This window comes from Molothrus aeneus, chromosome 2 (assembly GCF_037042795.1).
Source record: "Molothrus aeneus isolate 106 chromosome 2, BPBGC_Maene_1.0, whole genome shotgun sequence".
Taxonomy (NCBI): Eukaryota; Metazoa; Chordata; class Aves; order Passeriformes; family Icteridae; genus Molothrus; species Molothrus aeneus.
Window position 1 is genome coordinate 28,471,393 of NC_089647.1, and position 27,925 is coordinate 28,499,317.

General features: G+C 41.0%; 1 protein-coding gene across 2 annotated transcripts in view; it reads right to left on the reverse strand.

The window, feature by feature from the left end:
- Positions 1-710: 710 nt before the first annotated feature.
- EPHB6 (EPH receptor B6) overlaps positions 711-27,925 on the reverse strand; it is a 66,488-nt gene continuing 39,273 nt past the window's right edge. For both annotated transcript variants that reach the window (XM_066572240.1, XM_066572239.1), the window contains exons 5-17: positions 22,206-22,361; positions 20,852-21,190; positions 12,170-12,294; positions 10,982-11,144; positions 10,092-10,206; positions 7,289-7,344; positions 7,054-7,173; positions 6,406-6,653; positions 5,382-5,597; positions 4,219-4,368; positions 3,877-4,070; positions 2,477-2,632; positions 711-1,433 (exon numbers count right to left, since the gene is read on the reverse strand). In XM_066572240.1, coding sequence (XP_066428337.1) covers positions 1,325-1,433; positions 2,477-2,632; positions 3,877-4,070; positions 4,219-4,368; positions 5,382-5,597; positions 6,406-6,653; positions 7,054-7,173; positions 7,289-7,344; positions 10,092-10,206; positions 10,982-11,144; positions 12,170-12,294; positions 20,852-21,190; positions 22,206-22,361 — 2,147 coding nt within the window. In that variant the 3' untranslated portion in view covers positions 711-1,324. The remainder of the gene's footprint in view (positions 1,434-2,476; positions 2,633-3,876; positions 4,071-4,218; positions 4,369-5,381; positions 5,598-6,405; positions 6,654-7,053; positions 7,174-7,288; positions 7,345-10,091; positions 10,207-10,981; positions 11,145-12,169; positions 12,295-20,851; positions 21,191-22,205; positions 22,362-27,925) is intronic.

Sequence of the window (27,925 nt, forward strand, 5' to 3'; positions counted from 1 at the left end):
TGTAGTTTATGAGTTTTCCTCTCAAGTTCAACTTCATAGGGATAGACAGATATAGCCCTAAAGCTCTGCTCCTCCTTGAAGCAGAGTTTCCCATAAACAGATAATAGTCTGTCTGAAGGGATACATAAACTCTGCCATTCTGGTCACTCTCATGTGCCTTGGGATCAACACTGTTGAATCCAAGAACACTGTTTAGCCCTTTTTTAAGGACTGAAGTGACTTATGGGACTGGTACTATTCCCTGATCACTCTTGACAAAACCTTGGAAAGAGTTTCACCTCACTCATTCCAACTGTCTTTTTGAAGTTGACTACTGCATGTCTGCATTTCCTTAAAAAAAAAAAATCAAACTGTGCCTAATGGCTAGGGTGAGAAAAAGAGGAAGTATTTTTCAGCAGCAAAGAGTTTCAGATTTTTGTCATTCTGCTTTTCATTGTATGGGGTTCAGAAAAAAGCAAAACCCAAGATCTGGGTACTCAGGATTTCCATGTATCACAGGTTATGCCTTTCCATTCCAGGTCACAAGAATGGGCTTGTGAGAACCAGAACCTATTTGTTTCCCCCTTCACTTACAGGTCTTGCAGGATGGATTCTAGGTATCGTTGTTTATTCTGTTGCAGCCCCATAGAGATGGACTGTTACTCACATCAGCACAAAAGATTAGCAATTCCCATCATGGAGCAGAACCAAGAACTGCACACGAAATAGCATTGAATTTCGATTCTTTACTCTGAACCTGAGTACCAGGTGACATCTGTTTTTGCTTACCACATGCTGTGCACTAGCTGGAACTTCAGTTCCGAACTGAGCTGGCACACCAAGTGATAGCCTGATGCTCATCTCCATCTGAGGAATAATCTTTCACACCACAATGGCATTCTTCTGAAAAAAAAAAGCTAATTTTTTGTTGCCTTTATTATGTCTTTGCAGCTTTGCTGGGCTCTCAGCCATAAATAAAGCCTGCTGATGACTTTGTAAAGTTGTCAGATACCTTTTGTTGGCAGACAATAGGCAACAGGTGCTTGTGATCTGTCCAAGCCATTATTCCATCTCCACCCCATGTTATTACAACCTTCCCTCCCCAAACCCATTCCCAATGTATGACATCAGCCACATGTAATTGTCACCAGTCATTCAGTTCTGCTTTCAAATCACGGCAAGGCTTGGTTTTTGTTCATGGAACAGGACACGTAGTGTGCACTCTCTGGGTGCATTAAGTCTTCAAGTAGCATACTGACATCTTTTCCTTACATTGAAAATCCCTCTGAATTCCCCCAGGACCTTTCCAGAGTTTGAGACTAGTGGAATGAGGATGATGTAAACATCACACTTCAACTGGTTCAAGTTGATTCAAATGGACTCGCATGAGCTGGATGCTGTTTAGAATCTTCTTCTGGTGACCAACAAGGGTGATTCCAATACGCTGGATATCTCTGCAAAGGAACAGAGGACACAGAAGCTGTTAAAATGAACTGCTTGTTCTGAACAGTCTCAGTCCATTTTGCTGTAGATGCAAGTAAACGTGCATGGATATGTGTGTGTGTGTGTCTATCTGTGTCTGAGAAACAGCTGAGGAGGCTTCTGCTTTTGCTTGACAAATGTGTGTGGGTGGAGGGGGTGTTGGCAGAACTTGGTAGGTACAAAAGGAAGCGGTGAAACCGGGCCACAAAAAAGGATGAGAGGGCTGATCTCCTACAGAAAAAAAGAGAGTTGGAGTTGTTCAGCCAGAAGAGAAGGCTCCAGAAAGAACTTTCTCAATATATAAAGGGGTCGTACAAGAAAGATGGAGAATGACTTCTTACTAGGTGCCGTAGTGACAGGACAAGGGGCAGAGGTTTGAAATCATTGAAAGAAAGAGAGTAGGTTTATACTGAAAATAAGGAAGGGTGGTGGGACACAGAAACAGGTTGCCAGGAGAAGTTGTGGATGTCCCATCCCTGTAAACATTCAAAGTCAGGTTGGACAGTGCTGTGAGCAACATCATCTAGTTAAATGTGTCCCTGCTTATGGCACAGGTGTTGGACTAGATGATCTTTAAAAGTCCCTTCCAACCCAAACCATTCTGTGATTCCAAGAATGTTTGTTTTCCTGGACCCTGTATTTTACCTAACACTGCAATGCAGTATATGGTGGGGCTGGTTCTACACATCTGCTTAAAAGTGGTTGTTATTATCAGTGCTAGCTGTCATGAACACTCTGATATAAACAGGTTCTCTGCAACACTGACAATACATTTTCTGATGCACATTGGATCAGAATTGCTACTTATAGATACAGATTACAAGTGTATCACAGCATGGGTGCTGTCCAGAGGCCCTAGTAATATGCAAGGAACAGTAGTAGCTACTTTGCTTGGGCTTCCCTCTCCTTTTCCATGTGTATGTATTTTCCATATAGCAAATTTCTCAGACTGCTTTCACCTTCTGCATGGAAAACTTAGTGTCTGGTATGTGCTGTCCTCTGCTCTGTTACTTACTCCAGAGTCATGCGTGATATGACATCAAATGTAGCCAGACCAGCCTGGTCAAAATTCTCCTTGTAGCGACCCATCTTGATAGCATCCAACCACTCGTGGGCATTGCTAAGGGAAGGGAAATCTGGAGGACAGTTGCTCAGGAGAGGCTGAGATGGTCTGCAAAAGAGGCAGGTTCTAAAATCCAAGTTATTGGCATCAGCTGAGCACACTAGCAAAATAAGAATAATGAGAGGGAGAGAATGCAGCCTCCAAAGAGGACAGAATGAAGAACAATAACATTTGTTCTTCATGCCCTGGCTCCTGAAATCCCACCTTGATGTGCTGTTTTTAGACTTCCAGTGTCCCTTTTTCTGCCTGAAAACAATCAACCAACCCAAGAAATTGATTCTCCCTTCCCACTGCCTGTATTTTCTCAGACACATTCTCTTCTTGTTGCCCAAGATCCTTCCGCATTTTCTTGGTATAGACCTATTAGCTGGGCAATGAACTGCAGTGAGGAGGTTTCTGAAAGAGACCTTATATACCTTTTTACCTTTTTGACTAGGTCTCTCTCTCCTAAATGTTCTCTTTTGGTCAGATAGTGACCTATGACACAATGAGTGCATTATTTCAGCTCCAACACCCATCAGATAAAAGACTTTCACTAAAAGGCTGAAGAGATTACTGTTTACATATGGTATTTGCTCTTTTCCTCATCATCTGAAGCTGTCCCAGAGCTTTAACACTCTTTAGGTGCTGTTTTTAGTAAACTGGGCATCACTAGATACTTTTCCCCTTCCCCAGCTGTGGAGTACATTCCACTGATACAAGATTTATAACCACAGGGAAAACCCCTCCAGGCCAGCAGGATGTAATTTCGTCATCAGCCCAGCAGCCAACTAACCTTGGCACCATTTATCCCTCCAGAGACTTCTTCTTTACTGACCTCCTGCCTCTTGTTCCATCAGACTGCAAAATGCAGTTGGGAAAATATGGGATGTAAGCTGCAGTTCTAATTATTCCCATGTAGAGACTTCCTTCCCTCCATAAGCTAAGGTCTTCTTTTTCTTCAACATCTCTTGTGCTCACATAATATGGTGTGATCACAGAATATCTCATGCTGCTGCACCCAGATGTGTCCCTCCCTTCATTTCCTATGATCCCTCAGTCATTTATCCTCAGTGCAACTCATTGAGACTTTTCTCCTGTCACATTCAGCACTCAGAGCTCCCCATTAACTGAATCAGGATATACAGTTCTTCCAACTTGCTTCCTCTCTTTTTTTCCACTTCCTGTTTGTTCCCAATCTCAAATGACTGGGTTAGGGAAAAAAATGATATAGCCTGATTTCTGGCTTCCCTTTCCTCATGACGCCTACTGAGAGACAAGTCCTGTTATTTTGCATTAAATCTCCATCTCACCTGCTGGTCCCAGTGCCAATGGCTTTGAGGGCCGATGGCTTGCGAATCATTTTATCCAGGGCACTGACTATTTGCTCAAATTTGGGTCTCTGGACCCTCTCCTTCTGCCAGCAGTCAAGCATCAGCAGGTGCAAAACAGTTGGGCAGTCTGGGGGTGGTGGCAAGCGATAGTCCTGGTCAATGGCATTAATTACCTGCAGGAAAAGAAGAACAAAGCTTTATCACAACTGGGAAAATAAAAAACAAAAGAGCTTCAATCACTTGGTGTGTGTGGCTTTCTTCTGCTTGAACTGATACAGGACAGAGAGGCAGAAGTAAATCCTCACCACTTCCAAAACTTACATCCTGATTGGACATGTCCCAGTAAGGCCTCTCACCATAGGACATCACCTCCCACATGACAATGCCATAGCTCCAGACATCACTGGAGGAGGTGAACTTGCGGTACTGGATGGCTTCAGGGGCAGTCCAGCGGATGGGGATTTTGCAGCCCTGGCAAGCAGACAGAAAGCAACCAGAATGTAGTGAGTAAGGACTGCTTGTGAAAACAACATCACTGAAACAATCAGATGTTAGCAGCATAACACAGCCTGGAGCACGAAGTGACAGTCCCATTGATTCGGTCTTGGAAACGTTGCTGGTTTTAATTCATACTATGTTCAAGGTTTCCACCTTGTTTTGCTGACAAGTATAAATGAAAAGAGAGAATCATGCCTCCATGATGCTACAAATTCCATGATTTTATACTTTCACAGCTTTACTTCGCAGCATTTGAAAGTGGCATATAGCAGAATCCTCCTGAGTCACAATCATTTGGAAATCTAAAACCATTTAAATAATGCCAAACTGCAGCACTTAGGGACAGATACACTGAGTAGCTAGCATTAACTCATTTCCCTTTCCATCTTGACCTCTCTAACTGCAGGTATGACCTGTAAGATTAAATACCATTCAGGTGCTGGTTCTTCAAAATGCACAGATCTAAAAATTGTTCCACTTTTCAGTGACTGAATTCTTCATCCACTTTTCAATCCACCTGTCATACTCCCACACATTTTGTAGTATGTGTGACAGGTGTCACAACTTCATAGGCAATAAGCTCATTTGATGGTTGGTTGTAAGCCCATAAATACACTTAGGTCATTTATCTTTTCTGTAGGAAAAAGCCCAACTCTTTCTTCAAAGAGTGGTAGTACAGGATTGTAATCTCTCCTTTGGTCCTTTATCCTTCCTATAAAAAGCTAATGAAAGGGGGAAGATAATAGCTACATCAGGCTGTGAAGTTTGACCTATTCACCATCATGCCACAAAGAACAGCACTGAGACTTCACATGGCAGAGTGGCTCAGGTATTCAGTTATTTTTCATTTTTACTGCTTTAGAACAAATAGCCCACAAGACAGAAGGCTCCATACTTCTTTATGGTCTTAAGAGGGTACACCAAACGGAGGAACACAGGAAAAATTCTGTCAGCACTACACAACTCCCACCACAGCAGTGACTCACCAGACCCCCAGTGTAGGTGGGATTGGAAGCGTCATCCTCCAGGAAGCGGGACAACCCAAAGTCTGACACCTTGCACACCAGGTTACTGTTGACCAAGATGTTTCGTGCTGCCAGGTCACGATGCACGTAGTTCATGTCTGACAGGTAGCGCATGCCGGCTGCAATCCCCCGCAGCATTCCCACCAGCTGCAGCACACTGAACTGCCCTTCCTTCTGCTGCAAGGGACGAGGCAAACACAGGCTCTCATGGCCACAGAACATCAGGCCAACAGGGGAGACTAACAAAGAGCAAGGTAACAATGTGGATGTATGAAATTAGAGAACACACAATCTTAGGTTCAGCCCTAATCTGAAGGTTCAACGACAACAAATGATAAAGGAGGGTGGACTTAAAGCAATGAACCTCAAATAAAATCAGACATTGGTGAACTTTTCCTAAAGACAAACCTCCTCTTTGGGTCACATCCCCCTTTAGCATCCTACACCTAACCTCACTAACTACTAAGATGGCTAAATGAATGTGTGCAGACAAATCTGCTTGTACTAAGATCTTTAGAATGGTTTCTATGCAGCTCTACTCAATGTGCTCTTCAAATTGTACCTGCCAAAGCATTTCTGGCTGAATGAGCACATGAATCAATAAAAAAGGAGAACTGAAGCAGCTATACTACATAGATTGTCCGTATTTGTGTTTCATTACTAGAAAACTTGAAATCCAAAAATAACTGCAAGTTTCATTACTTCATCACAATGTTAAAACTAGAAAATATTCTGTGAAATAAAGTCTGAAAAATGTTACTACAAACAAAAATTTGGAACATGTACATAAGCAACTGAAAGGGTGTGTGTACAAAGATTTGGTACCACTTACTGTGGCTATTTGCTATAATTTCTATTGCACCTGAAGAGGGCAACTGAGAACTTAAGGAGACAAGAGTGAAGAAGGAGGACAGGCAAAATTATCAGGCCTGAGACTGGCACACAGTAAGATGAAGAGGTTAATGGTTGTGGGAGACTGTGGTACCCTGAGGAAGGAATCCAGTGATCCATTCTCCATGAACTCTGTGACAATCATGACTGGTCGGCTCTTGGTGACCACCCCCTCCAGGTGGATGACATTGGGATGCTCAAACTGCCCCATGATGCTGGCCTCGCTCAGGAACTCCCGCCGCTGCTCCTCTGTGTAACCAGACTTCAAGGTCTTAATAGCTACCATGTATTCACGCTTCCCTGGGTGTTTCAGGCGCCCAAAGCACACCTCTCCAAACTCTCCTGTCAGGGAGGGAAGAAACACACCTCAAGTAAGGAAACACAGCAATGGATTTTAGTCAGATGTACTAAAGCATTCTACTTGGATGACTTTGGGCAATGCATACAAATGAGGTTATGGGACTGTTTAGATTAAGACAAAATTTTTGGTGAAGGTTGGAGACCATTACATCTTTGGTGTTCAAATGAGGAGTTTTGAGTCTTCAAAGGGTGTTTTAAATTTGGCTTCGAGCCAGCATCTAAGTGTTAGTAGGTTAAAATGAATTTTGGTAAAAATGAAGGTTTAGATATCCTGAGACACTTGATGTACCATGGATCCATGGGTCCACCTCAGGCCAGTAGTGTGCCAGGTCTCAAGGTGAACAAGTAGGCACTTTAAATACTCTGCAGATTCTCACACTACCTGATCCAATGACCTCCTCAATCTTGATGAGGGACACATCAATCTCCTTGGCAAATTCTCGAATGGCTTCATTGGGATCTTCATAGGTTGAAGGATCAATGTAGTACTTTACTCCAAGTCCTGCAGTGGGGGAAACAGCCCAAAACATCACCAGGATCAAACCCTGAGACACACAGGTATTAATGAGTCCTGAAAAGAGACAGGCCCTTGCCATCTGTTGCTCAAACACACTTACCTCGTGCACCGATATACTGCTGCAGGCGGTCTGTGTATGGGGTCTCTCGCCTTTTACTGCAGGACACAAAGGAAAGGAAAGTCAAAACACACACAAGAGTCTCTCATCAGATGCTGGGGTAGGCTTCTCAGTGCAAGGCTCAGAGAATCCTTGAAATTAGGGGTAGAAGATAGATGTTAAGATCCTGCCCATCTCCTGGTAACCAGTGCATGCTTGTTTTCTATGTGGTGGCTTTTACACCACTGTTGGCACCCCCCACATTAGAAATGACAAATGATAGGGCTTTCAACACTATCCTGAAAAAGAATATTACAGTTTAACTTTACTGCCTTGGAAGTTTTATTGCTATTCAGGCTAAATTTGCATTTTAATTTAATTTAATTACAACAAATTATTCTTCTCAATTATAACGTATGCCTTCTTCTGTGATGCCTTTTAAGTTCTTCAAAAACATTCGAAGAGTCATTTACTCTAATGCTTAATATGTATAGATCTCCTCCAATTATTTTTCCTCCTGGCTTTGTTTAACAGCATTTACTTTGGCCATTCTATTCATAAGTATGGTACCCAAACAAACCACACAGACCCAAACAGATGGAAATCTGTTCCTTGATGTGACTTTTGCATGTGCAGGTCAAAACAGGTATGGTCTTTATTATTGCAGGTTTATTGCATATATGCATCTAATTTCCAGTACGCATAGATCCTTCTCAGCACAGGCATTTCTCAGATTTCATTCTCCTTCTGAATGTGTATGATTCAATCATTTATTTCCCACAAAATCTAATTATTTTAGAAGTTTCATTCTATTCTTTGTTGTCACTAAATCTATTTGCCATTTTCAAGCTACTTCCTTTGTTCCAAGCAGTGCTCATTTTTTTTAAAAAAAAGGACGTTTCATGCTAGTTTCCAATCATCCTATTAATTAGATCAGACTGTAAATCAAACCCTACAGTATCCTGCAGTATCCCTGCTGTCTGCATGGATTTGTGTCAACTCATGTTTTGCTGTTTCAGCATGAGACCTTTTAGCTGCTGATTCAATTAGCATTTGAAGGCAAAGTATCATGAAACATTATGTTACTTTTCTTCATGAACATAAGTAATTCTGACATTCTAACAGCTAACTGTATTATTCTTACTTGTCAGACTTATCTCTTTAAATTCTGCTTTCAAATCCACAGACAGTTTTAACTTCAAAATTTTTTCTCTTGTGCAAAGAAATCAGCTTTGCTGGGAGCCTACACCTAAGAGCTCTAACTCCGTTGTTGAACCTGAAAGTCAGGTCTACAATAATGTTTTTTATAGATTACCTAACAAATTAATTGTTTTCCATATAAAAAGCCAACAAAACAATTAGCTAGAATAGATGTTTCACAGTGCATATTGCCTGAAAAATGTGTACCAACAATTTACAAAAACAAGTTAAAGTCATAGCATTTGACTCTACATATGTTCAACCTTTTAAGGAACTACTCATTTCATCTGGTGTTCCTCATTTTCTGCATCTTCAAACTTTTCTTATCAAGGACAAATTTAAAATAGAAATTTGGTATCTCCACTTTTTGTGAAAAGCTGTCTATTAACCGTACATAATTCTTTAAATATGAATGAACGTATTATTTATGATATTTCCTCATATGTATATTTACAAATGCCATTAATGTCTTTCCCCAACACAGTTTTGGTAATATTAACTGATTCTGGGTTTGGTTTATATTTTTTAGAAAAATATATGCTTTATTGAGTTATGCACATAATATCACATTTCCAGCTGGAACAAAAAATTGCATTTTTAACAGTTCAAAGCAACAAAAGGAGGCAACATTTAAAATATAACAATATGTGATAATTCTTTCCAGAAAGAAAAATATTAAAAGAGAATATACAAAAGAGGAGAAAACAAATCTCGAAAAGGGTAGAGAACAAAAAAGACATCATTAAAACTAGATGTCACTTTCTAAAGTTAAGTAGTTTATACATTTTTTTTTTAGGTCAGCAGAAAAAGCTAAAAAGTCCCTCTTGTGCAGAGGCACAGTAGAGCAAAGACACAGAAATCCATTACTGACAATCTAGGGGATTAAGTTCAAACCTCAGTAAATTCAAGGAGCAGGTAATGACTGTTTCTTTTCTTCAAATAACAAAACCCCCATTGTTTACTTTTGTACCTCTATAAAAATAGCAACCCTCACCTTTTTCTCTTTAAAATTTCTGTCCTTTTTTCTTTTTTCTGTAACAGATTATCTTGACAATCTTTTATATGCCCCTTTTTCTTTTCAAAATGGAAAGTGGTATTTGCTTTCTTTAACCTGTATTTTATGAGCTAGTGTTCCATGGAAACATTTGGGTTGAATAGATTTTATTCTTCAGCAAATGAGCCCTTGTCTTTTGGTCCTTGGTGAAAGGGTATTTATCACCTTCTAAATAACTGGATATGCATACTTATTCCACCAGTCCTTCTCCACTACATTGTTTCATTCTCCACTTGCTTGCCTAAATTGCAAATTACAGTCCCTCCTTCACAGCGATGCATTTAAATACCTTCTGAGTAACAGCTTTGAAATGCTTTCCTTGTGTTCATATTGCTAACTAGCCAAATATCAGCTAAGTACATGAGTGGTTTACCAAAGGAGAGGCTCCTCAGATAGGAGTAATGGGGCAGGATCTTTCCTTAATTAGAGAATGGCATCTCAAGGACATCTGGATAAATGCAGATCAGGCTGTTTCCCTTGGGACGGGGTTATGTTGCAGGGATAAGGAAGTTCCACTGTCTGAAGTGCACATGAGCATGTCAAGGAATTCACCTCTTGAAGATGATGGCAAGGATGGCAATGGCAGCAATTACCAAGAAGGCCAGACCCCCGAGCGCTGAGCCCACGATCAGCGGCAGTCGGTCCTGCACCATCTCCGAGCGCTCCCCTGCCAAGGAAAACACACACACACACACACGGATGCAGAGGACAGGAACTGTGCAGAGTTTCCCTTCTGCTCACCAAGACGTCTCTCATAATTCCAGCCCTACCAGCCCTTTGCTCCCCCGTCACTGTGCTTCTCCAGCACCCTCTTTCCTACATCTGGAAAGCCAGTGTTCCCTCTGAAATCACTTTCTCTCTCTTCCCTGGTCCACTGACAGCTGACAAGGCACTTAAGCACAGGCTAGCTCTACACCTGGGCTGTATCCCACTGTCCCCTATTAATGTAGCTTGTCAATACCTTTGATCCATACCAAAAGGATGGTGATCCTGCTGGAAGGCAAGCTCCTGCACATATGCCTGTGTCCAATCTACCTTTGTGTCCTGTGTCCCACCTGTCTTTTAGACATTCACAGAGTTTTCAGCTGTAAGATGTCCCCGTGACAGCTGAGGGCCAAACTACAGCAGTATATAGTGCTATGTACTGCCACATCTCCCTAAAGAGATTTTTACTGGCACACTGCACCTGCTGGTCAGAAGCACAGAGGCAACAAAAAGCAGGGCTGGGGAGTATGGCAGTAGCATAAACAATACCCTCTGACAACATGAAGCTTCTCTGAGTGAACAAATTTACATATCCAAATTATTATAAACAGAAATACAAGTTGAGTAGGAGTGTCTGGTAGCAGTCCTCCAGGGGATAAGCCAATACACTCAGGGACACAGGCAAGTGGAAGGTGATCACGTGCAGACCTGAAATGGCACAAAAAGGCAGCACTTACCTCCTGTTAAAGTCTGGAAATACATCTTCCCACTGTAAGGGCCATAGCCGACTGCTGTCCTAGCGCGCACTTGGAAGGCATAGATCTTCCCTGGGCTCAGACTTGATATCGTGGCCATGTTGGTCTCACTAGTTAAGGTCAAGGAATTATCCTCATCTTCTGCCTGTGAATGTCAATGACCAAAAAGGAATGTGAAACTTCTGCCTACACTGCTCACTCTCCTCATCAAGGCATGACAGTTTCCATGTCAACCCAATATTCTTTGAACCTTTACAGAGCCTCCCAACAACAGCTGCTATTCCAGACCTTACTTCCTCTCACACTACTCATTCCTCACTGCTGCTTTTCATTCCCCCAGGCCTGGGCTTCCCACAAAGCTCTGCTAAAGACTCTCAATCTAAACAAAAATGAAAGACAAAACTTTGTCCTGTGGTTCACTTTCTATAAACTCCAAACTCGTGTACTCTCCTAGGAGAATTCAGAGCAAGAACACATGTAAAGCTGTATCCAGGAAGCTGCTATACATGCTATCACAAATAGCAGTTCTTTTTGCCACTAAAAAATAGTAGCCCTGCAAAATCCTGCAGAAGTATTTCTGTGAAAGACCAGTAATATGGAATGGGAGTTTGTCTGAACAGCCCCACACATCTCTTCCCCTCAAGTCAGATGGATTAGGAGTCACAAGACATTAGAATGGAGGATAAATTTGTATTTGCCACCCTGTAATTCCAGCACACAAAGAGGTATTTGCCACTTAGCGAATGAAAGAGGGCATTTTTTCTCATAAAATTTCTTAGAGATGTCTGTCCAGGCATAAATGAGGACACGAGACTTCTCTTCATAAATGAATGACAGACTTGCAATGAATTCAATTCCAGTAAATATATTTAGAAACTTCAGCTCCTTCCACTGTTACCAGTGTCAGCTGATACTAAACTTATTGTTAGCTGCAGCTTTTAAGCTTAAACAAGTGTCTTCTTTTTTCTTAAAATCTGTCTTGTCCCTAGATGTTTCCAAGTTGGGAAATGCAGATGGACTGATGCCAGAGGACATGTATATCACAAACTTCTGGTATTGCTAAAGTTTGTTCCTTCCTTGTAACTGAAATTTTTTTTTTCCTACCTTGTTCATTCTGATGCAGGGGTGCATCACCCAGACAGAAAGTGCTCAGTATCCCTTTTTGCTCACCTTGTCAAAATAGCGTAGCTGGTAATCCAGGATGACCCCATTGGGCTGGTCTGGCTGAGGCCACGACAGTGTGATGCTGTTGGTAGTACGACTCACCTGATGCATCATAGGCACAGCAGAGGGGACTGGAATAAAAGACAAAAAGGAGAGATTGCAAAGGGATAAGCTTAAAAATTAACTGTATTTGAAAGTCCTTAGGATGAGTTAATAAGTTAGGCCAGCTCTTCCCTTAATTTTCCTCAATTTGCATTATGAAATACTTTGTAAAATAACCAGAAGAAATCCAGGCATAATATTACTCCGCTGGGGGATAAAGTCATTGACAACTCAGACTGAAAGCAAGTGAAGAAATACACATCCAACTGATTATGCAGCACAGGAGTTGAGAAATTATCTATATATTAGCTGGAATATAATTCTGATCTTCAAATGTGCAATTTTTATGTGCAAGATGAGAAGGTGCTCCACGCCACTGCCTTAAGATCACTCTTGGACAAAGAATACGACAGTGGTCAAAACAAACACAGAGCACATTACTTCTCTTCTACTCCTCCCCCAGACTGTAATTCTTTTCCTGGGGGAAAAAAATCAAGTACAGGCTACCAGAGTAATGGAGGCCTTGTGTATGAAATATGTACATATACATGTTTCATATACATAAATGGAAAATCTAAAGAATGGAAATCCACTTCTACCAAAACCATTCATGAACCCATCTGCACACATATGCACACTCTACAGGTTTGTGCAAAAGCTGAGAGTGTAAGAGTTTCATCTTGGGAAGAGATTTCCAAGCAAAAATTTCAGGATAATTTCAAAGGATCCAGTTGTTTTTCCACAAAGCTCTTCTCAAGTTTTGCTTTCTCTCTGCAAAGAAAATGTCATGCTGACAAGAAACCTACAGGTAAGCAGCTAGGGTATCCTCATTTTCCTAATGGATGCAACATTTTCAGCAACATTTAAATTTTCCAGAAAAAACATGCCAATGAAAAGTTGCCACCAAATCCCACTGGCTTTAGAAAATAGACATAAACTTCCTTGATGTGAAGAATGAAGCAGAGACATTTGGCAAATGATCAAAACCTGCAGAATAGCATTTTCTTCCCTCATTAATCGTGAAAAAGATAAAAGGATTGTTTTTAATAACAAGATAAAATTATTCTGAAAAGCATATTTCAGATGGGCTTCAAACAGCTCAGGCAAGTGGGAACTAATTTAAAAATGTAAATGAAACAAAGTAAGAGTCTAAGCAATAAAATACTTTCACTCCTTATTACTCCTTTTATTTTTTACCATTGCTCGTCCTTCAAACAAGATTACACAACTACCTCACCTGCCAATGAGAATGTTATGACAAGAATGGAAGAGAGCAACAATTAACCAAGACCATATGTAGCATTTAGGATGCAAATGAATAACACTGTATTAAAATGTCAGGAGGTAACTGGTCAGCTAACATTTGACCAAGACAGATTCTGCTACATTTAATGTTCCAAAAGTTTAACTCTCTTCCACTGAGACACAAAGCAAACACACAGGAGAGGCACAAACCTAAATGCAGAGCTACATTGCCAGGGAACAGTCCACTTCCTTCTATGATTTTACAGAATGATTAGAGTTAAATCTCCCCACAATTCCTCTCCCTCCCAGCTCTAAAAGTTATTGTTCTCTTGTTTCTCATTTCTTCCTGATCCCAAATTTTTCCCCTACCTGGAAGAATTAATCAACAAAGAAATAACAAAAACATCACTCAAGTGTATCTCTTGACCACGTGCCACAGCATTCTAGAAAGTTCCTATTATCCAGATATGTCCCTCACTTAGGGTAATCAGATGGTGGCGGGGGGGGGAGGCAACCAGGATACTGCAGTCTGTTGTATTAAAAATAGTAATTTTAGTGATTTGCACCTAATAAGCAGACACTACTTAGAGCAAAAGCCATTAAAAACTCTCAGAAATAAAACCAGCTATGAATCACTGCAAGGCAGACTGTCTTTAAGCTGTCTCTCTGAGACATAGTTTAGATTTTGATACATGTATGCCTCCCTTTTAAGGACCTAAAAAATTATGAAACACTGGCCAGGGAGCTCTTCCATCACTTGAATGAAAAGAGATAGCAAGATTTCACTTTTGAAAATTTCATACTAACATGGCATGAATATCAATACTAAGGTGATGTGCAAGGCAAACATAATTGTTGGTGGAGTAAGTATATATTTCCTGTCAGAGGTTATTCTCTCAGTATTAATATATTAGGAAATATAAAGTTCAAGATTTTATGCCTATGGACATTCAAAGTTCCACAGAAGTGCTAGGTGAGTATTTTCCCTTGTTTCCATGTTAACTTTTAAAAATGTTTATAACAGAACTTTGCTTTCCAAACTTTCTCTTGTATACACAAATGTGTTCAGGTCTATATTGATTTGTCAGTTTTATTCTTTTCTTTTCACATGAGGTTTATAGACATAGACATGTTAGGTCCCTGTCTAATGGCAGCTGAAATCACAGTGCCTGATTCAATCCAATCTGGACAGTTGGACTAGATGACCACTATAGGTTCATTTCCAAGTATTCTATGCTATGCTATGCTATGCTATGCTATGCTATGCTATGCTATGCTATTCTATTCTCTGAGAGCAAAAAACATGCTATGAGATCAGATCTTTAATTAAGACTGAAAAAGCAGTTCTCATTGTATGTAATTTAAATAATAGAAAATGTAAGGAAAATTCTTGCCCACATAAACTCAGTTAAAGCTGCAAAGAAATCCAAACACCAGTTAAGTACAACTATATTTTTGTGGGCTGTCAGTTGCAGGACGAATTTTTTCCTGTCAGCAGACACGTGCCTGCAAGACTAAAAATCCAACAGACTAGGTAAGTTAGGAATGTGAAGGAAGTGCAGACTCATCTAACAATACATGGCAATCCCCACTTCTGCAGAGCACAGCCAAGTGCTATTCTCAGCAGACCACGAGCACTTCTGGCATGTGACATTCAGTCCATATTACATTTCATGAAGACACACTGGGAGAGCCAATGTGACCCCTTTGTGGTTCTGCCTGGAGGAGTCCCATGGGATAATGCCCTGGAGGAAAGAGTGGCTCAAAAAAGCTAGTTCATGTGCAAGGATTACTTCTTCCAAGTGCAAAAGCATTCCATCCCAACAAGCACAAATTCAGGCAAAAAATGCCAACAGGCTTGCATGTTTGAACAAGGAGCTCCTACCTAAACTCAGACACAGAAAGGAAGTACACGGAGGGTGGAAGCACAGACAGGTAGCCTGAGAGGAACATAGAGGCACCGTCCAAACACGTAGACACATGGCTAGGAAAGCCAGAGCCCACCTGGAATCACATCTGGCTCTCTATGTCAAAAGCAAGAAGGGTTTCTCTTAAGTACAGAGCTGGTTGAAGAAAGAGGGAAAATGTGGGCCAGCTGCTGGGTGGTGCAGGGTCCTGGTGATCAGTCTTCACTAGCAAGCCTTGCCTTTAGGAACACCAGGCTGTGCAGACCTTGGGGAAGTCTGCAGCCAGGAAGATCTTCCTCATGCCAGATCAGGTGACTGAATATTTAGGCAAACTACTGCATTCCATGGACCCTGATCGGATGCATCCTTTGGGCTGATGTCATTTTGAGAGCACTCTTGATAACAGAATCATCTTTGTGACTGTGAGAAGTGCCTGAGGACTAGTGGAAAACAAATGTCACTCCTCTCCTCAATAAGGGAAGGAAAGAGGATACAGGGATATGCAGGCAGCTAAGCCTCACCTTCATCCAAAGGGATTGTTGAGCCTCCAACCCTGGCAATATTCATAGGTGTTCTGGATGTGGTCAGGGGCAATTTGCTTGAGGTGACCCTGATGAGCAGACAGGTTGGAGAATATCTTCTCCAGAGGTATCTTCCACGCTTAGCCATTTTCTGATTCTGAGGAGACCCTCATTTAGCAGTACTAACTAGATACCCATGGAGTACAAGAGGAGATCAGACACCTGGCTCATGGGTCATCACTCCACAAGCATTAAAACTAAATCCTGCCAAGACCTGTGCATTATATCTGTGCATTATATATTATATCTATACATAATATATAATATATTATATATTATATTTGTGTTTTCTTCCCCTTCCATCTTGCTCCAAAATCTTCTGTTATACAGTTTGATCAACCTCAGTTAGGCCTTTAATGTTCACTAACATGCCTCTACATTCTCTCATAGTTATTTCACTTTTGTTACCTCTTCAGGTATCCTGTTCTCCTCATATTCCAAGCAGATGACATGAAGACCCTAGCTTTGTTCATAGCTTTGTTCCAGCTTCCCAAACACCATCTTCGAGGAAGATCCGTCTGAATGCAGCATGGAAATTCCATTCTTGATGTGTTTATTATCTTATCTTTATTTTGAAAATGTCCTACATTTTTCCACTCATTTTGATTTAGTTCTGGCCCTTTCTCTAAATACCAAAAATCCTTTAAAAGTATCTTGGATTGTCTTCTGTCATAACCTTGTACTTTTGCTCCCTATGGATGAAGAGTGATTTAAAAGGGCAAATTAGTGAGTTATTTTAACTTCCCTTCCCTCTCTTATTATTAGTTTTTGTATATGCATTCCATTCATGCTTAATAAAAAGGAAAATAGCCTTTATGACACAAGGTGCCATGTTTTACTTTGTATTTATACTTACACTTCCTCAAAAGATTTCTGACTTCATTTGAACAGTAAGTGAAACCTGAATTTTGAAAACAAGTCCTTTTGTTCTCTGCTCATCCTGCAGAGATTGGGCATAGTAAAGAGAGAAACTGGAATAGTTCCTTTTTGTGGAGTGACCATAGAAACTATTATTAATTTCCAGTCATAGCTGGGCAAATCTATTAAAGATGGGTAAATTGACAAATGTCATTAATGTCACTAAGGGAAAAATAAAACTTAAAAGAGTATTTTTCCTGTTCCTATCTGAACAGAAAACAAAAAAGTTGAATTCTTTGGGAACTTTGGTGAGTGCTCCGAGTTGGCAATTAGATCATAAATAAGCAAACAGCTAAGGACTTTGAAAAACAATGTATTCCATTCAGAGGACAATGAACACTCACACTCCACTTGCTGTACCTGCTGGCTTTAGCCTGGCAAAACACAACAGCATGTAGTTTTTGACAGCTCTCTTCTTATTTCTCTCTCATTTTGAACTAGAAAATGCCTTGCCTTTGTCCCTGATTTTGCCAACTAAGTCTACTGTACTCTTTTGACTCTCTTTGGAAAAGCAAACATCTTCAAGCAATTCATCATTTCCCCTCACAATCTCATAATCATCCTTGGCATTTAATTCCTTTCCCCTTTTCACACCATTTCATGCGAAAATCTTCTGTCAGGTCCTCTTAAACTTCCTGGCACTACCCAAAAGTGTCCTTGTCCCTATTTATCCTCTTACACAAGCCTTCAGACTGTCTAGCACTCATTTCTGCAGCGCTACAGATTTTTGGTATTGACAGGTCCCACTGCTCTGATTTCCACTGATGCAGAAGGCTGCTACATATATTTTCACAGGTACAAGGCAACCTGGTCAAATAACTCTCATATTCACATACCTCTACTAGCTCTCAGAACATCTGGACTCAGCTAAAAACCCCAATACACTTGCTTTTAAAAGTCTGCATTGATTTGTTCCAACATTTAAATCTCTGCTGCCTTTCTTTTTTCCTCTTCTTTCTAGGAATGTAAGAACTGCCTGAACGAATAAGTTCAGTAGCATTTCTCTGGCAACAGACATTACTACATGCTTCAGTGAAATTTGCAGGGAAAAAGTGGTAGTTACAGGTAGTTACAGCTGTGCATAGAATAAGTTTTTTCACAGTCCTTTAAATGAAAACCTGACTTCTGTCCTTAGACATGAGAAGAGGTATTTGTTTACCCTGATAAGTACACTTGAAAATGTTAAAACAATGAATAAAGGATTAGTCAGTTTTATTTTTTGTGATAATATGGTAGGAGTTTAAGTTCTTTGCATTTTTGTGTGTCAGGTTCACACCTGTGATAAAGTATAACTTCATTAGAATTACATAATTGCCTTTCATCACGTGGTTCCTGCTATCTGGAACAGCCTTCCAACATCTCTCTATACTTCCTGACATTTATTTAGGCATTCACCCTCAGCACTTCAAACCTGAGCTGAAAGCAATTCCCTTCTCTTGTCTCATCTCTGCACAGTTCTTCCGGTGATTAGCATATCATATTTGCATTTCACACTATTACTATCCAAACAGGTTTCATTACTGCTATCCAAACAGCTCTCATGTTTCAGGTCAAGTCTTACATTAAAGGAGGTTTTTCGGTGACAGCCCTTCTAATTCTGATTTCAGGCACATGGTCACTGAAGACTAGGAACACCATAATCAGTCTGCACAGAAAAATGTCATTCTGTGCAACAAAGGATCCTATCATGCTCTGAAGAAGGGCCAGAAGACCGTGTGGGGTATGCAAACTCTTAGAGGAACGGTGTTTTTGAGACAAAGTTGAAGAGTGAAGAGGTATCATGGGAAGAAGAAAAAGTAGGACTGTTTCCACGTAGAACATTGCCTAAGATATCTCTAACAAAGGGGCAGGAGTATTTTTTGGACCAGCAATTTTCAAGAAGAGAGAGAACTCAACTGATGTATGAGTAAGCAGAATCTTCAGAAACTGCCAGGACTGGAGGGTCTTTTTTTAGGTCATCTTTAATTCAGTGGAGTGAAAAAAATTTTTATGGCCCTTTATCCTGACACTGTACCTTTTTCTTTTTGCTTCTTGTTTTTTTTTTTTTTTTTGGTACCCTTCATGTTTTCCTGTACCCTTTTTTCTCTCAGCATGTAAAATCCTGAAAGTTCTATCTCTGCTTGTATAATAATAATAACAGAAATAATAATAATTGCTACAATAACACAACATCAACAAGCAACGCTAAAGCGAAAAGCTGCTGAACGGATCAAAAGGAGGGGGTATGGATGAGACAGATCACGTGATGGAGGAAGCAGGGCCTTGTTAGTATGAGCTGTCAGTACAAATCGAGGGCAGCTCATCTCAAGCTCACTTCTAACGATCCCAAGGAAAAGCAAGGAAAGAAAAAACTGCGACCAAACACAAAAAGAAGCCACTCGGTACTCACTGATGTTTAAGGAAGTTGTTCTCCCCTGAAACAGCTTTACTGCACAAGAGAGGCATCTTAGAGAGGAGTACCCAACATACTCAAGACACCCAGACACTGTAAGACACTGTGAGACACTTGGAAGAGGAGTGGTCAGAAAATTCAAACAGAAACAGAAGAAGAGGGTAGATTGGGTGATTCCGGGAAGGAGAAGGAAGCAGCTGCTCAATTAAGTTATCTCTGATATAGATAAAGAAGGTTGAGATGAGAAACATGAAGAAAGAGAATTCTGTAGAACGTTAATAGAACACCCACCTTTCTCCAGGAGAAGCCAAAGGAACTGCCTGGAATTACCATACAAATTACCCAGCCACATTTTACTGTAAACAAAAACTGATCACCCACTTGCAGCCAGTCTCTTAAGGGGACCAGGGATCCTAGAGGTGCTTTGCTACTTGATGTCTGTCAGGTAACATTTCAAAGGGAACAAACAGATCAACCACCTGGCATCTATTAACAGCAGGAAATTAGTTGGGGGGTATATATATATTCCCTTTCTTTCCATATAATAGAAACAGAAATGAAAAGACGTGATTTAACCAAGCCCATGATGGTACATCTGGTTTCACAGCACTTCTCTGGAGCTTTGCCAAAATCTTGTTTTGCAGGGGTTTCCACACTACACTCTGGAATCTCATACGGGATTTGTTTCAGTTTAACATTTACACAAGTCTAAATGTTTGCAGACATTTTCTGTCACTCAGTTCAAAATGTTCCCCCTCCTTCTCCTCTTCATCACATTACTCCTTATTATATCCTCTTAAATAAGCTGTGTATAATTCCTCTCCATATTAGCTTATACATGCTTATGAAGAACAACATATGCCCAGTCTCTTAATGCTGACATTTAGCAGAACTCTATGCCTGCATGTATGTGTCTCTCTCCAGCTCCAGTCCTTGTAAATTATATTTACAGGAAACAGAACTCCTCTGACTGCCCACACAACCCATTAGTATGTTAGTTTAGTCATCCCCACCATTTAGTTTCTAGTTACAAGGATCATGACATTTTTGAATATAACTGCACAACACATTTTAATATTTCTACCATGTAAAGAGGAAAAAAAATTGTTTCTTATTAAGAGGAAAATAAGATGATGAAATGGAGAAGAGTAGGGGATAGAGAAAATGAATAGTTTCTCTGGCAAAATGACATTCACAAAATCCTCATCAAGCCCTGGTAGCGTCCCCTCTCTTGCACAATGAAACAATGTGCTTCGCCTGACTCAAAGTGCTACATGTCCCATTGGAATCCTCTCCAGGGCAGCTTCTTCCCCAAAAATCACACCAGCTGCTAAACTGGAGTTTTTCTGCCAAGAAGCAAGAGTGGAAAGCCCATTTAGGTAAGACAGAAATGAGAAGGGTAAAAGTGAAACTATGGAACTAGCAGGGCAGGATAAAAAAAGGCACATGACACAAGTAAAGTGACAAAACTCCAAAAGATAAAAGCAAATCAAATGAGAGAGAGAGTAGAAGCTTCGGGACTCGGATGCAGGGGTCTCCTCACCTGACTGGCTGGTGCTGACATTGATGGTGGCAAAGTGGGGTGCTTCTGAACTGAGCTCAGTGACCAAGTTGACGGCCTGGATCTCGAAGGTGTAGTGCACACGGGCCAGGAGGTTGGAGACCTGCACGCGGCTCTCGGTCAGCCCCACCTGGCGCGGCTCGAAGTGCACGCTGTCCCCGCAGCGCACGCACGGCCCCGCCGAGCCCGCCGGGCACACCTTGCAGATCACGTTGAAGAAAACATCCTTGCGGCCGCCCAGGTCCTTGGGGAGGCGCCAGGTCAGCAGCACGTTGGAGCCTACGATTTCGTAGCTGAGGTCACGAGGAGCAGAGGGGATGCCTAGAAGGCAGAACAAAGGATTAAAATCCCAGGAAAGAATGGGAGAGAGGTGAGGGAAGGCAGGAGGCAAAGCAAAGAGAAAAGAATAGAAGAACAAGTTGCTTCTTCTTCTCATTCTTACTCTTCATCAGTTCTTTCTTAGAACAAGGCTAAGAAAAACATACTCTTTGCTACATCAAGCACACACATTAACAAAGGAACAACTGTATTAGCACATTTTAGACAAACAAAATTACAAAGAAGAATCTTTGTTTCAAGGGTGTGACATTTTTATTTCCCAAAAAGAACAGCCATTGTTTAGGGAAGTGCCAATCCCTTGAAATTTTAAACTTCACACAAGCTTAGTATAGATTTATCTCTACTGAGACCTGTAATTCTCTCCTTTGGCACCTAATATCTCTGAACTTTCTCAGACTTTAGTTAACCTGTTGCATTTGTTCCAGGAAGTGGACACCAGTTTTGCCTGCAATTATTCCTGGTGCCAGCCAGATTCCTCAATGGCATCAGAGGTAAACTCTGACAGCTGAAAAAGTGCCCACTCTGTGCATCCAACACTTCCCTTGATGCACAGAGATAGTGAAAAGAAGGGAGAAAATGCAGAGGGTGAGAAGAAGGCATGGGGATGAGAATGGGACAAGACACTGCAGCTAAGAAGTAAAAAGTTCAGAAAGGTAGAAGTAGGCAACAGAATTGCACCGCTAAACCTGGGCACAGACACAAAGCAAGATGGGAAGGGGAGGGACAGAGAGGCTGAGCTCAGTAACAGGGAGGGGTAAGGGAAACATTATTTACAGAACATTTTCCTCTGAAGGCTATAATGAAACTGAAGAATCCTCATTCTCACCATCACTCTGTAGTTAGGTGCAGAAGCAAAGGCAAGTTTTGGGTTATTTCAAAGGTCTTGAGAAGAGGGGAATTGCAACCCCCCCCCTCGCCCCCTGCCAAATCATTTTGGGCACATTTCTCTCTCATTAACTTCCCTTCTTGCTTTCAAACACTTCATCCAAACACTTACCAGTGCAGGGAGCATCAGAATTGTCCGAAGCAGATCGGTAGTACCGGTTCTGACACACACATTCCCGGGAACCCGGCAGTGGAGCGTGGCTGTGGGCAGGGCACAGATGGCAGGGGTCATCTCCCACAGATACTTTAAAGAAACCAGGGGCACAAGCTAAGAGGAGGAAAATAAGAGAGGTAAAAGCAGGAAAATCATTAATTCAGATTTCAGAAACACTGTAATCTAATTTACACTTAACTTCTGCTGCTGAGAGAAGTTCTTGCATAGAGCTGCTGCTGGTTTTGGTTCCTTATGGAGCATATTTTGTCCAAGTTGCCATTTCAAAACAGTTTATTTTATTCTGTATGTAATTGCTTAAATTGATTCACTGGCAGATGAAAGAGAACCAGTCCTGAGACAGCTTTGGCCACCTCAAATAATTGTCTTCTCATTATTCACTCAAAATGCTTTTAAATTGGAGAAGCCAAGGAGCCCAGCCAAGCGATTTGTCTTGAAATATCAAACAGTTACCTACACCTCCTTCCCCACACCCAACACAGCCACAAAATTGGATTTTTTATGCTGCCTACAACAGTTTCATTGCTTAAAGTAATATACACTACCATTGCTGATTTTGCACTAAAACTAAGAGCAGACACTAAGACTGGCAGTCCTGTTTTTTTCCTGTAGGTCTGAAAACTTCCCAGTAATGGATAAAAGTATGTTAATTAGTCAAATTTAATCTGCAAATGCATAGGAAAATGTACATACAACAAGTTGAAACAAGGATGGAAATCCATCTGACAGGGAAAGAAAAGGAAAAATGAAAAAATAATTTATTAACAATATGGGAGTATGGCACATTCTAGGTTTGGCAAAGATGCCTAATAGGAGGTGCTTGGACCTTATATAGAAGTGCTAGGATACAGCTTTTTCTGCTTTTATGTATGTTTTCTAAAGCTGATTTTCTATATAAATAGATGCAGCTCTTTTAGATTTTATGGACTAACAAACTCAAGTGAAAGTTAATTTGCAGCTGACATTTGGTTCATTAATTTCACAATAAAGAGCATTTACAAGGAATGGGAAACTTTCAGATAGACCCCAGATAAAAGCAGAACTATTCTAACAAGCAGAATATTCCAATGGATTGAGGATAGCAAAAAATTACCTAAAAAAAGCAAAGCAAGTAAGAGAAGAATATTGTACAGAGCTGTTATATGAAATCAGAATCATATGTGTTCAATCCCCCTTGAGGCTACAGGCACAGTCCAGAAATAACAGCCAAAAACATCTGTGGAGTCCCATCAGGTTTATGCCTCTTGTATTACTTCATCCTCTGTCAAAACTCTTCTAAGATGCACAGAGCAACCTGCACATGTACACAGATAAGAGTGATCAGTCCTGGAACAGGCCAGATCATGAAGAGGACTTCAATAACTCTGAATGATAGCTATTAGATAGGGGAACACTGTTTCTTTCCAGCACTCAAAAAATTGACAATATTCAGTGTGTGATACATTGCCATTTGGAAAGGAAAGGGGAAGAAGAGACTGTAATTTTTCATGTGATGGATGATGGTTAAGAAAAGTGCAACTGCCTTTGTCTTCAGGCCTTTATCCAGCAGAAAATCAAATTACTCCCATACGGAGAGATACGTCCTTATGTTTGTATGGACAAGAAAGAGTATGTAAGATTTTATCCACTTCATAAACTATACACCTTTCACTCAATTTTAGGCTCTTTTAGCAGCCACAGATGTAGAATATAATACTCACACTTCTTGGCAAATGCATTTGTACTGAAACTACGAGTAGTATGAATGGGAAGTTCTCATCCAACACACTGCAAAGTCATTCAACCAAAATTTCAGGGATTTTTCTTTATTTCAAGTTTGAGAATGCTGAAATTAATGTGAATGGCTTTAGTTTCTTAAAAAGTAATTTTAACTCATCTGTTTTTTCTTGCATCAAACTCCTTCTTGAGCTTTTGCTAAGCCTTAGAACTAATGGTACATTCATTCCACTTGTCAAGGCAGACCCTCTAGAATGGTTATTTTCTTTCATTCAGTATTACAGCCTGATATCAAGTAGGACACCCGGCTGCTAGTAATAATAATGAAAATGAACAGGTAATGATAATGTCTGCCATGCATGTCATGCTAAAGGGAAATCTGTAGAGGGCACAGACTTCACCCCGGAAGTACAAAACCATATTTACCCTACAAGGACAGTGCAAAAAGATTTCAGGTAAATTCACCTTTAGCCCAATTGCAAATCATATGGAAAGCTAGCAAAGCTGTGAATGAAGAATTTGTCTCGTGTTTAGTAAATAAAATTAATTTTTAAATAAACATGTTGTGTTAAAATAGATAAACATCTATTTTTACAGAGTTCTTTTAACATCTACTGGCAACTTGCTGTTGAGCCTGGGGATGCTCAACAAGGGGTGAGGTCTGCAGAGATGGCACACTGTTGATGAATTAGCCAAAGGTAGTAAGCAAAAGTGCAGTGCTGTAGGTTTTATGCCATGGAACAAAATGGTGTAGCACCACCTCAGTAACGAAAAGCAGTCTGTGTAAGTTACCTCTATTGGCTTATAAGCACCTCTGTTGCTTAAAAGGCCATGCAGGATTTCATCCATGTTACGGGCAGTCACTCCAAGTGACCATAAACATTGAAAAGCTGCTTGTAAAAACCAACCGACCAACACACAGAGCAAGAACACAAGCCTCTGGACAGGGTCGTGGTGCCAGCTAATGACTAACAATGGTATCTGCTTATATCACTGATGCAGTCAGTACACTGCTATAGGGACAACACTCTGGAACAGGTATGTGTATGTGTAACAAACACCACTGATCAAATACTTACACCTGTTCTTAACTGCCTCACAAAATCTAATTTCACTGTCCATGCACTGTGCTTGGCATTGTATGTCTGAACCATATGCAAAAGTAGGTTATTGCTGTCTCCCCCAGCACTGCCCAGGGTCCAATGCCTTTTGTCTTGTGACACTGAGCTGATTCCTTGCTACCTAAGAGATCTCTTACTCACTGAGGCCACATCTATTTTTGAGTACAATCCCAGAACTGTAAGAGTCACTCAATGAAGAATTGTTTATTTAGGTTCAAGAGTAATGACAGCATGAGAACAGGTGACTTTACAGTAAATTACAGGTTTGAACAAGAATATTTCCACCAACTAAAGTAGCAGGCTTCTGAGACAAACTTCAAATACAAGCAGTAGACAAAAAAGAACAAAACAAAACAAAACAAATCCAAAAAACCCCCAAAAGCCAAACCACATTAAGAAGGAACCAGGCCTGTTTATGAAGCGATTTTGATACAGTTGCCATTTACATCTCTTCCTTCCAACATCTCCAGGTCAAATATTCCCTTGTCCTTTATTTAACTAAAGCAGAGAGAAGCAGCCACATCGGCTCATTAATAAACACTTCACTAGAGCTGAGTGAACTGAAGAAACAAAACTTCACTGCATCTGTTCCACCAATAAACAAATTTCAGTAATATGCTCACATGTCCTCTGTGCTACACCAGAAGAGACTGATGTCTTGGCTATACCAGACGGCATTCGATGTTTACCTGTGAAAAACTGGATGGAGCTCAGAGCTGCCAGCTGGAATTAGCCTCCCATTCAGAGGATCTTCAAGGGGGACTACAACCAGCCTACTATACTGGAGGAGGAACACAGCAGGGCATAAGGGTTCCAGAAGTTCCTGGAAAGGATTGGGAACTACTTCCTGACCCAAGCAATAGAGGAGGCAATGAGGGGAGGTGTCCCCCTGGACCTGATGCTCACAAACAAGGAAGGGCTCACTGGTGATGTGAGGGCTGAAGGCAGCCTTAGCTACAGTGACCATGACATGGTGGACTTAAAGATCCAGAGTGCAGCAACCAGAGCAAAAAGCCAGCTCACAACACTGAACTCCAGGACAAGCAGATGTGACCACTTGGGTGATGTGGAGGAGTCCTGTGGGATAACACCCTGGAGGGAAGAGCGACTCAAAGAAGCTAGTTCATGTGCAAGGATTACCTCTTCCAGGTGCAAAAGCACTCCATCCCAACAAGCACAAATTCAGGCAAAAAATGCCAACAGGCCTGCATGTTTGAACATAGCTCCTAGAACAGAAAGGAAGTATATGGAGGCAGAAGCATGGACAGGTAGCCTGAGAGGAACATAGAAGCATTGTCCAAACACGTAGACACATGGCTAGGAAAGCCAAAGTCTACCTGGAATCGCATCTGGCACAGGATGTCAAAAGTGAGAAGGGTTTCTCTAAGAAAAGAAGTGGCTCAAGGAGGACTAGAGAAAATGTGGGTGACACAGGACAAGTTCTTCACATCAGTCTTAACTAGCAAGACCAGCCTTTATGAACTCTAGGTCCTGGACACCTCAGGGAATTCTGCAGCAAGGATGATGATCTTTGGCTTCTACTCAGCTTTGGTGAGGGTACACTTGGAGACTCAACACTAAACTGTGTTGAGTTTTAGGCTCAACACTAAACCATGTTGAGTTTTGGGCTCCCCAGTACACTAGAGACGTTAACGTATTGGAGAGAATTGAGCAGAGGGCCATAAAGATGATGAAGGGGATGGAGTATTTCCCACAGGAGGAGAGGCTGATAGAGATGAGACTGCTCAGCATGGGGAGGAGAAGGCTTCCAGCAATCTCATGAATGAGCACAAATTGTTGAAGGGAGGAAGTGAAGAAGACAGCTCTTTTCAGTGTTTCTCAGTGACAGGCCCAGAGGTGAAGAGCTGAAACACAGCAGGTTCCCTCTGAATACAAGGAAGCAGTTTTTTACCATGAGGGTGACCAAGCACTGAAGCAGGTTACCTACAGGGGTTTTAGAGTCTCCTTCCTTGCAGAAATTAAAAATTAGTCTGGACCTACTTGCTAGAGATGACCCTGCTTGTGCAGGGAGGGGGTTAAGGTGTACTCCAGAGATTTCTTCCAAGTTCAGCTATTCTTTGTTTTCCCTTAAACATAAGCCAATTAAAATGTGTGGATAGAGCCCTGTGGCCTTGGTTGCCTCACCGCCAGATCATTCATCACATACATGATTGTGGGTGGGTGGACAAGGAACAATGAATGCAAAGTTCTTGACACTAGACTACATCTCATTTCAGATGTTCAGAAGTGAAATGAGAATAGGATTGCCGGGTTCCCTCTGAGGGAAGGGCCTAAAAAAAGACTTTAAACAAGACAGAAAAGTGTGAAGAAAAGCAATAAGGGAGGGATTTGCTTGCCCAGTTCCACTCACATTACAGAAATTGCACCTGAAGAACTATGAAGTGGAATACTGAGCAACTTAGGAGGGAAGATCTCTCCACAGTGATTATTTTTTATTGTCTAGTGAAAAAAATAATTACTACATAAACCTATAATCTCACATTGTTATTTCCAGGAGGGATGGCAGATATAGAGAAACAATCATGCTTTGAAACTCTCATCCTGCCCCTGGGTATTTCTATTTCCAGAAGAAAAACAGCAAAATGAAATCACATAGCATACTGCAAGCAAAGCAGATTTACAGTGATTAAACATGATTCACGTCTCTCTCACCTTCCTAATAAAATATAGTTGGAAAAATAATACTATGGCCTAAGTTTTTTGTTGCTTATATTTTACATCTGTAATTTTGGCCAAAATGGCCGGACTGAATAAAGTAGACACTAACTGGCCTCAAGCTACAAGAAGCTAAAGAATGGCTTC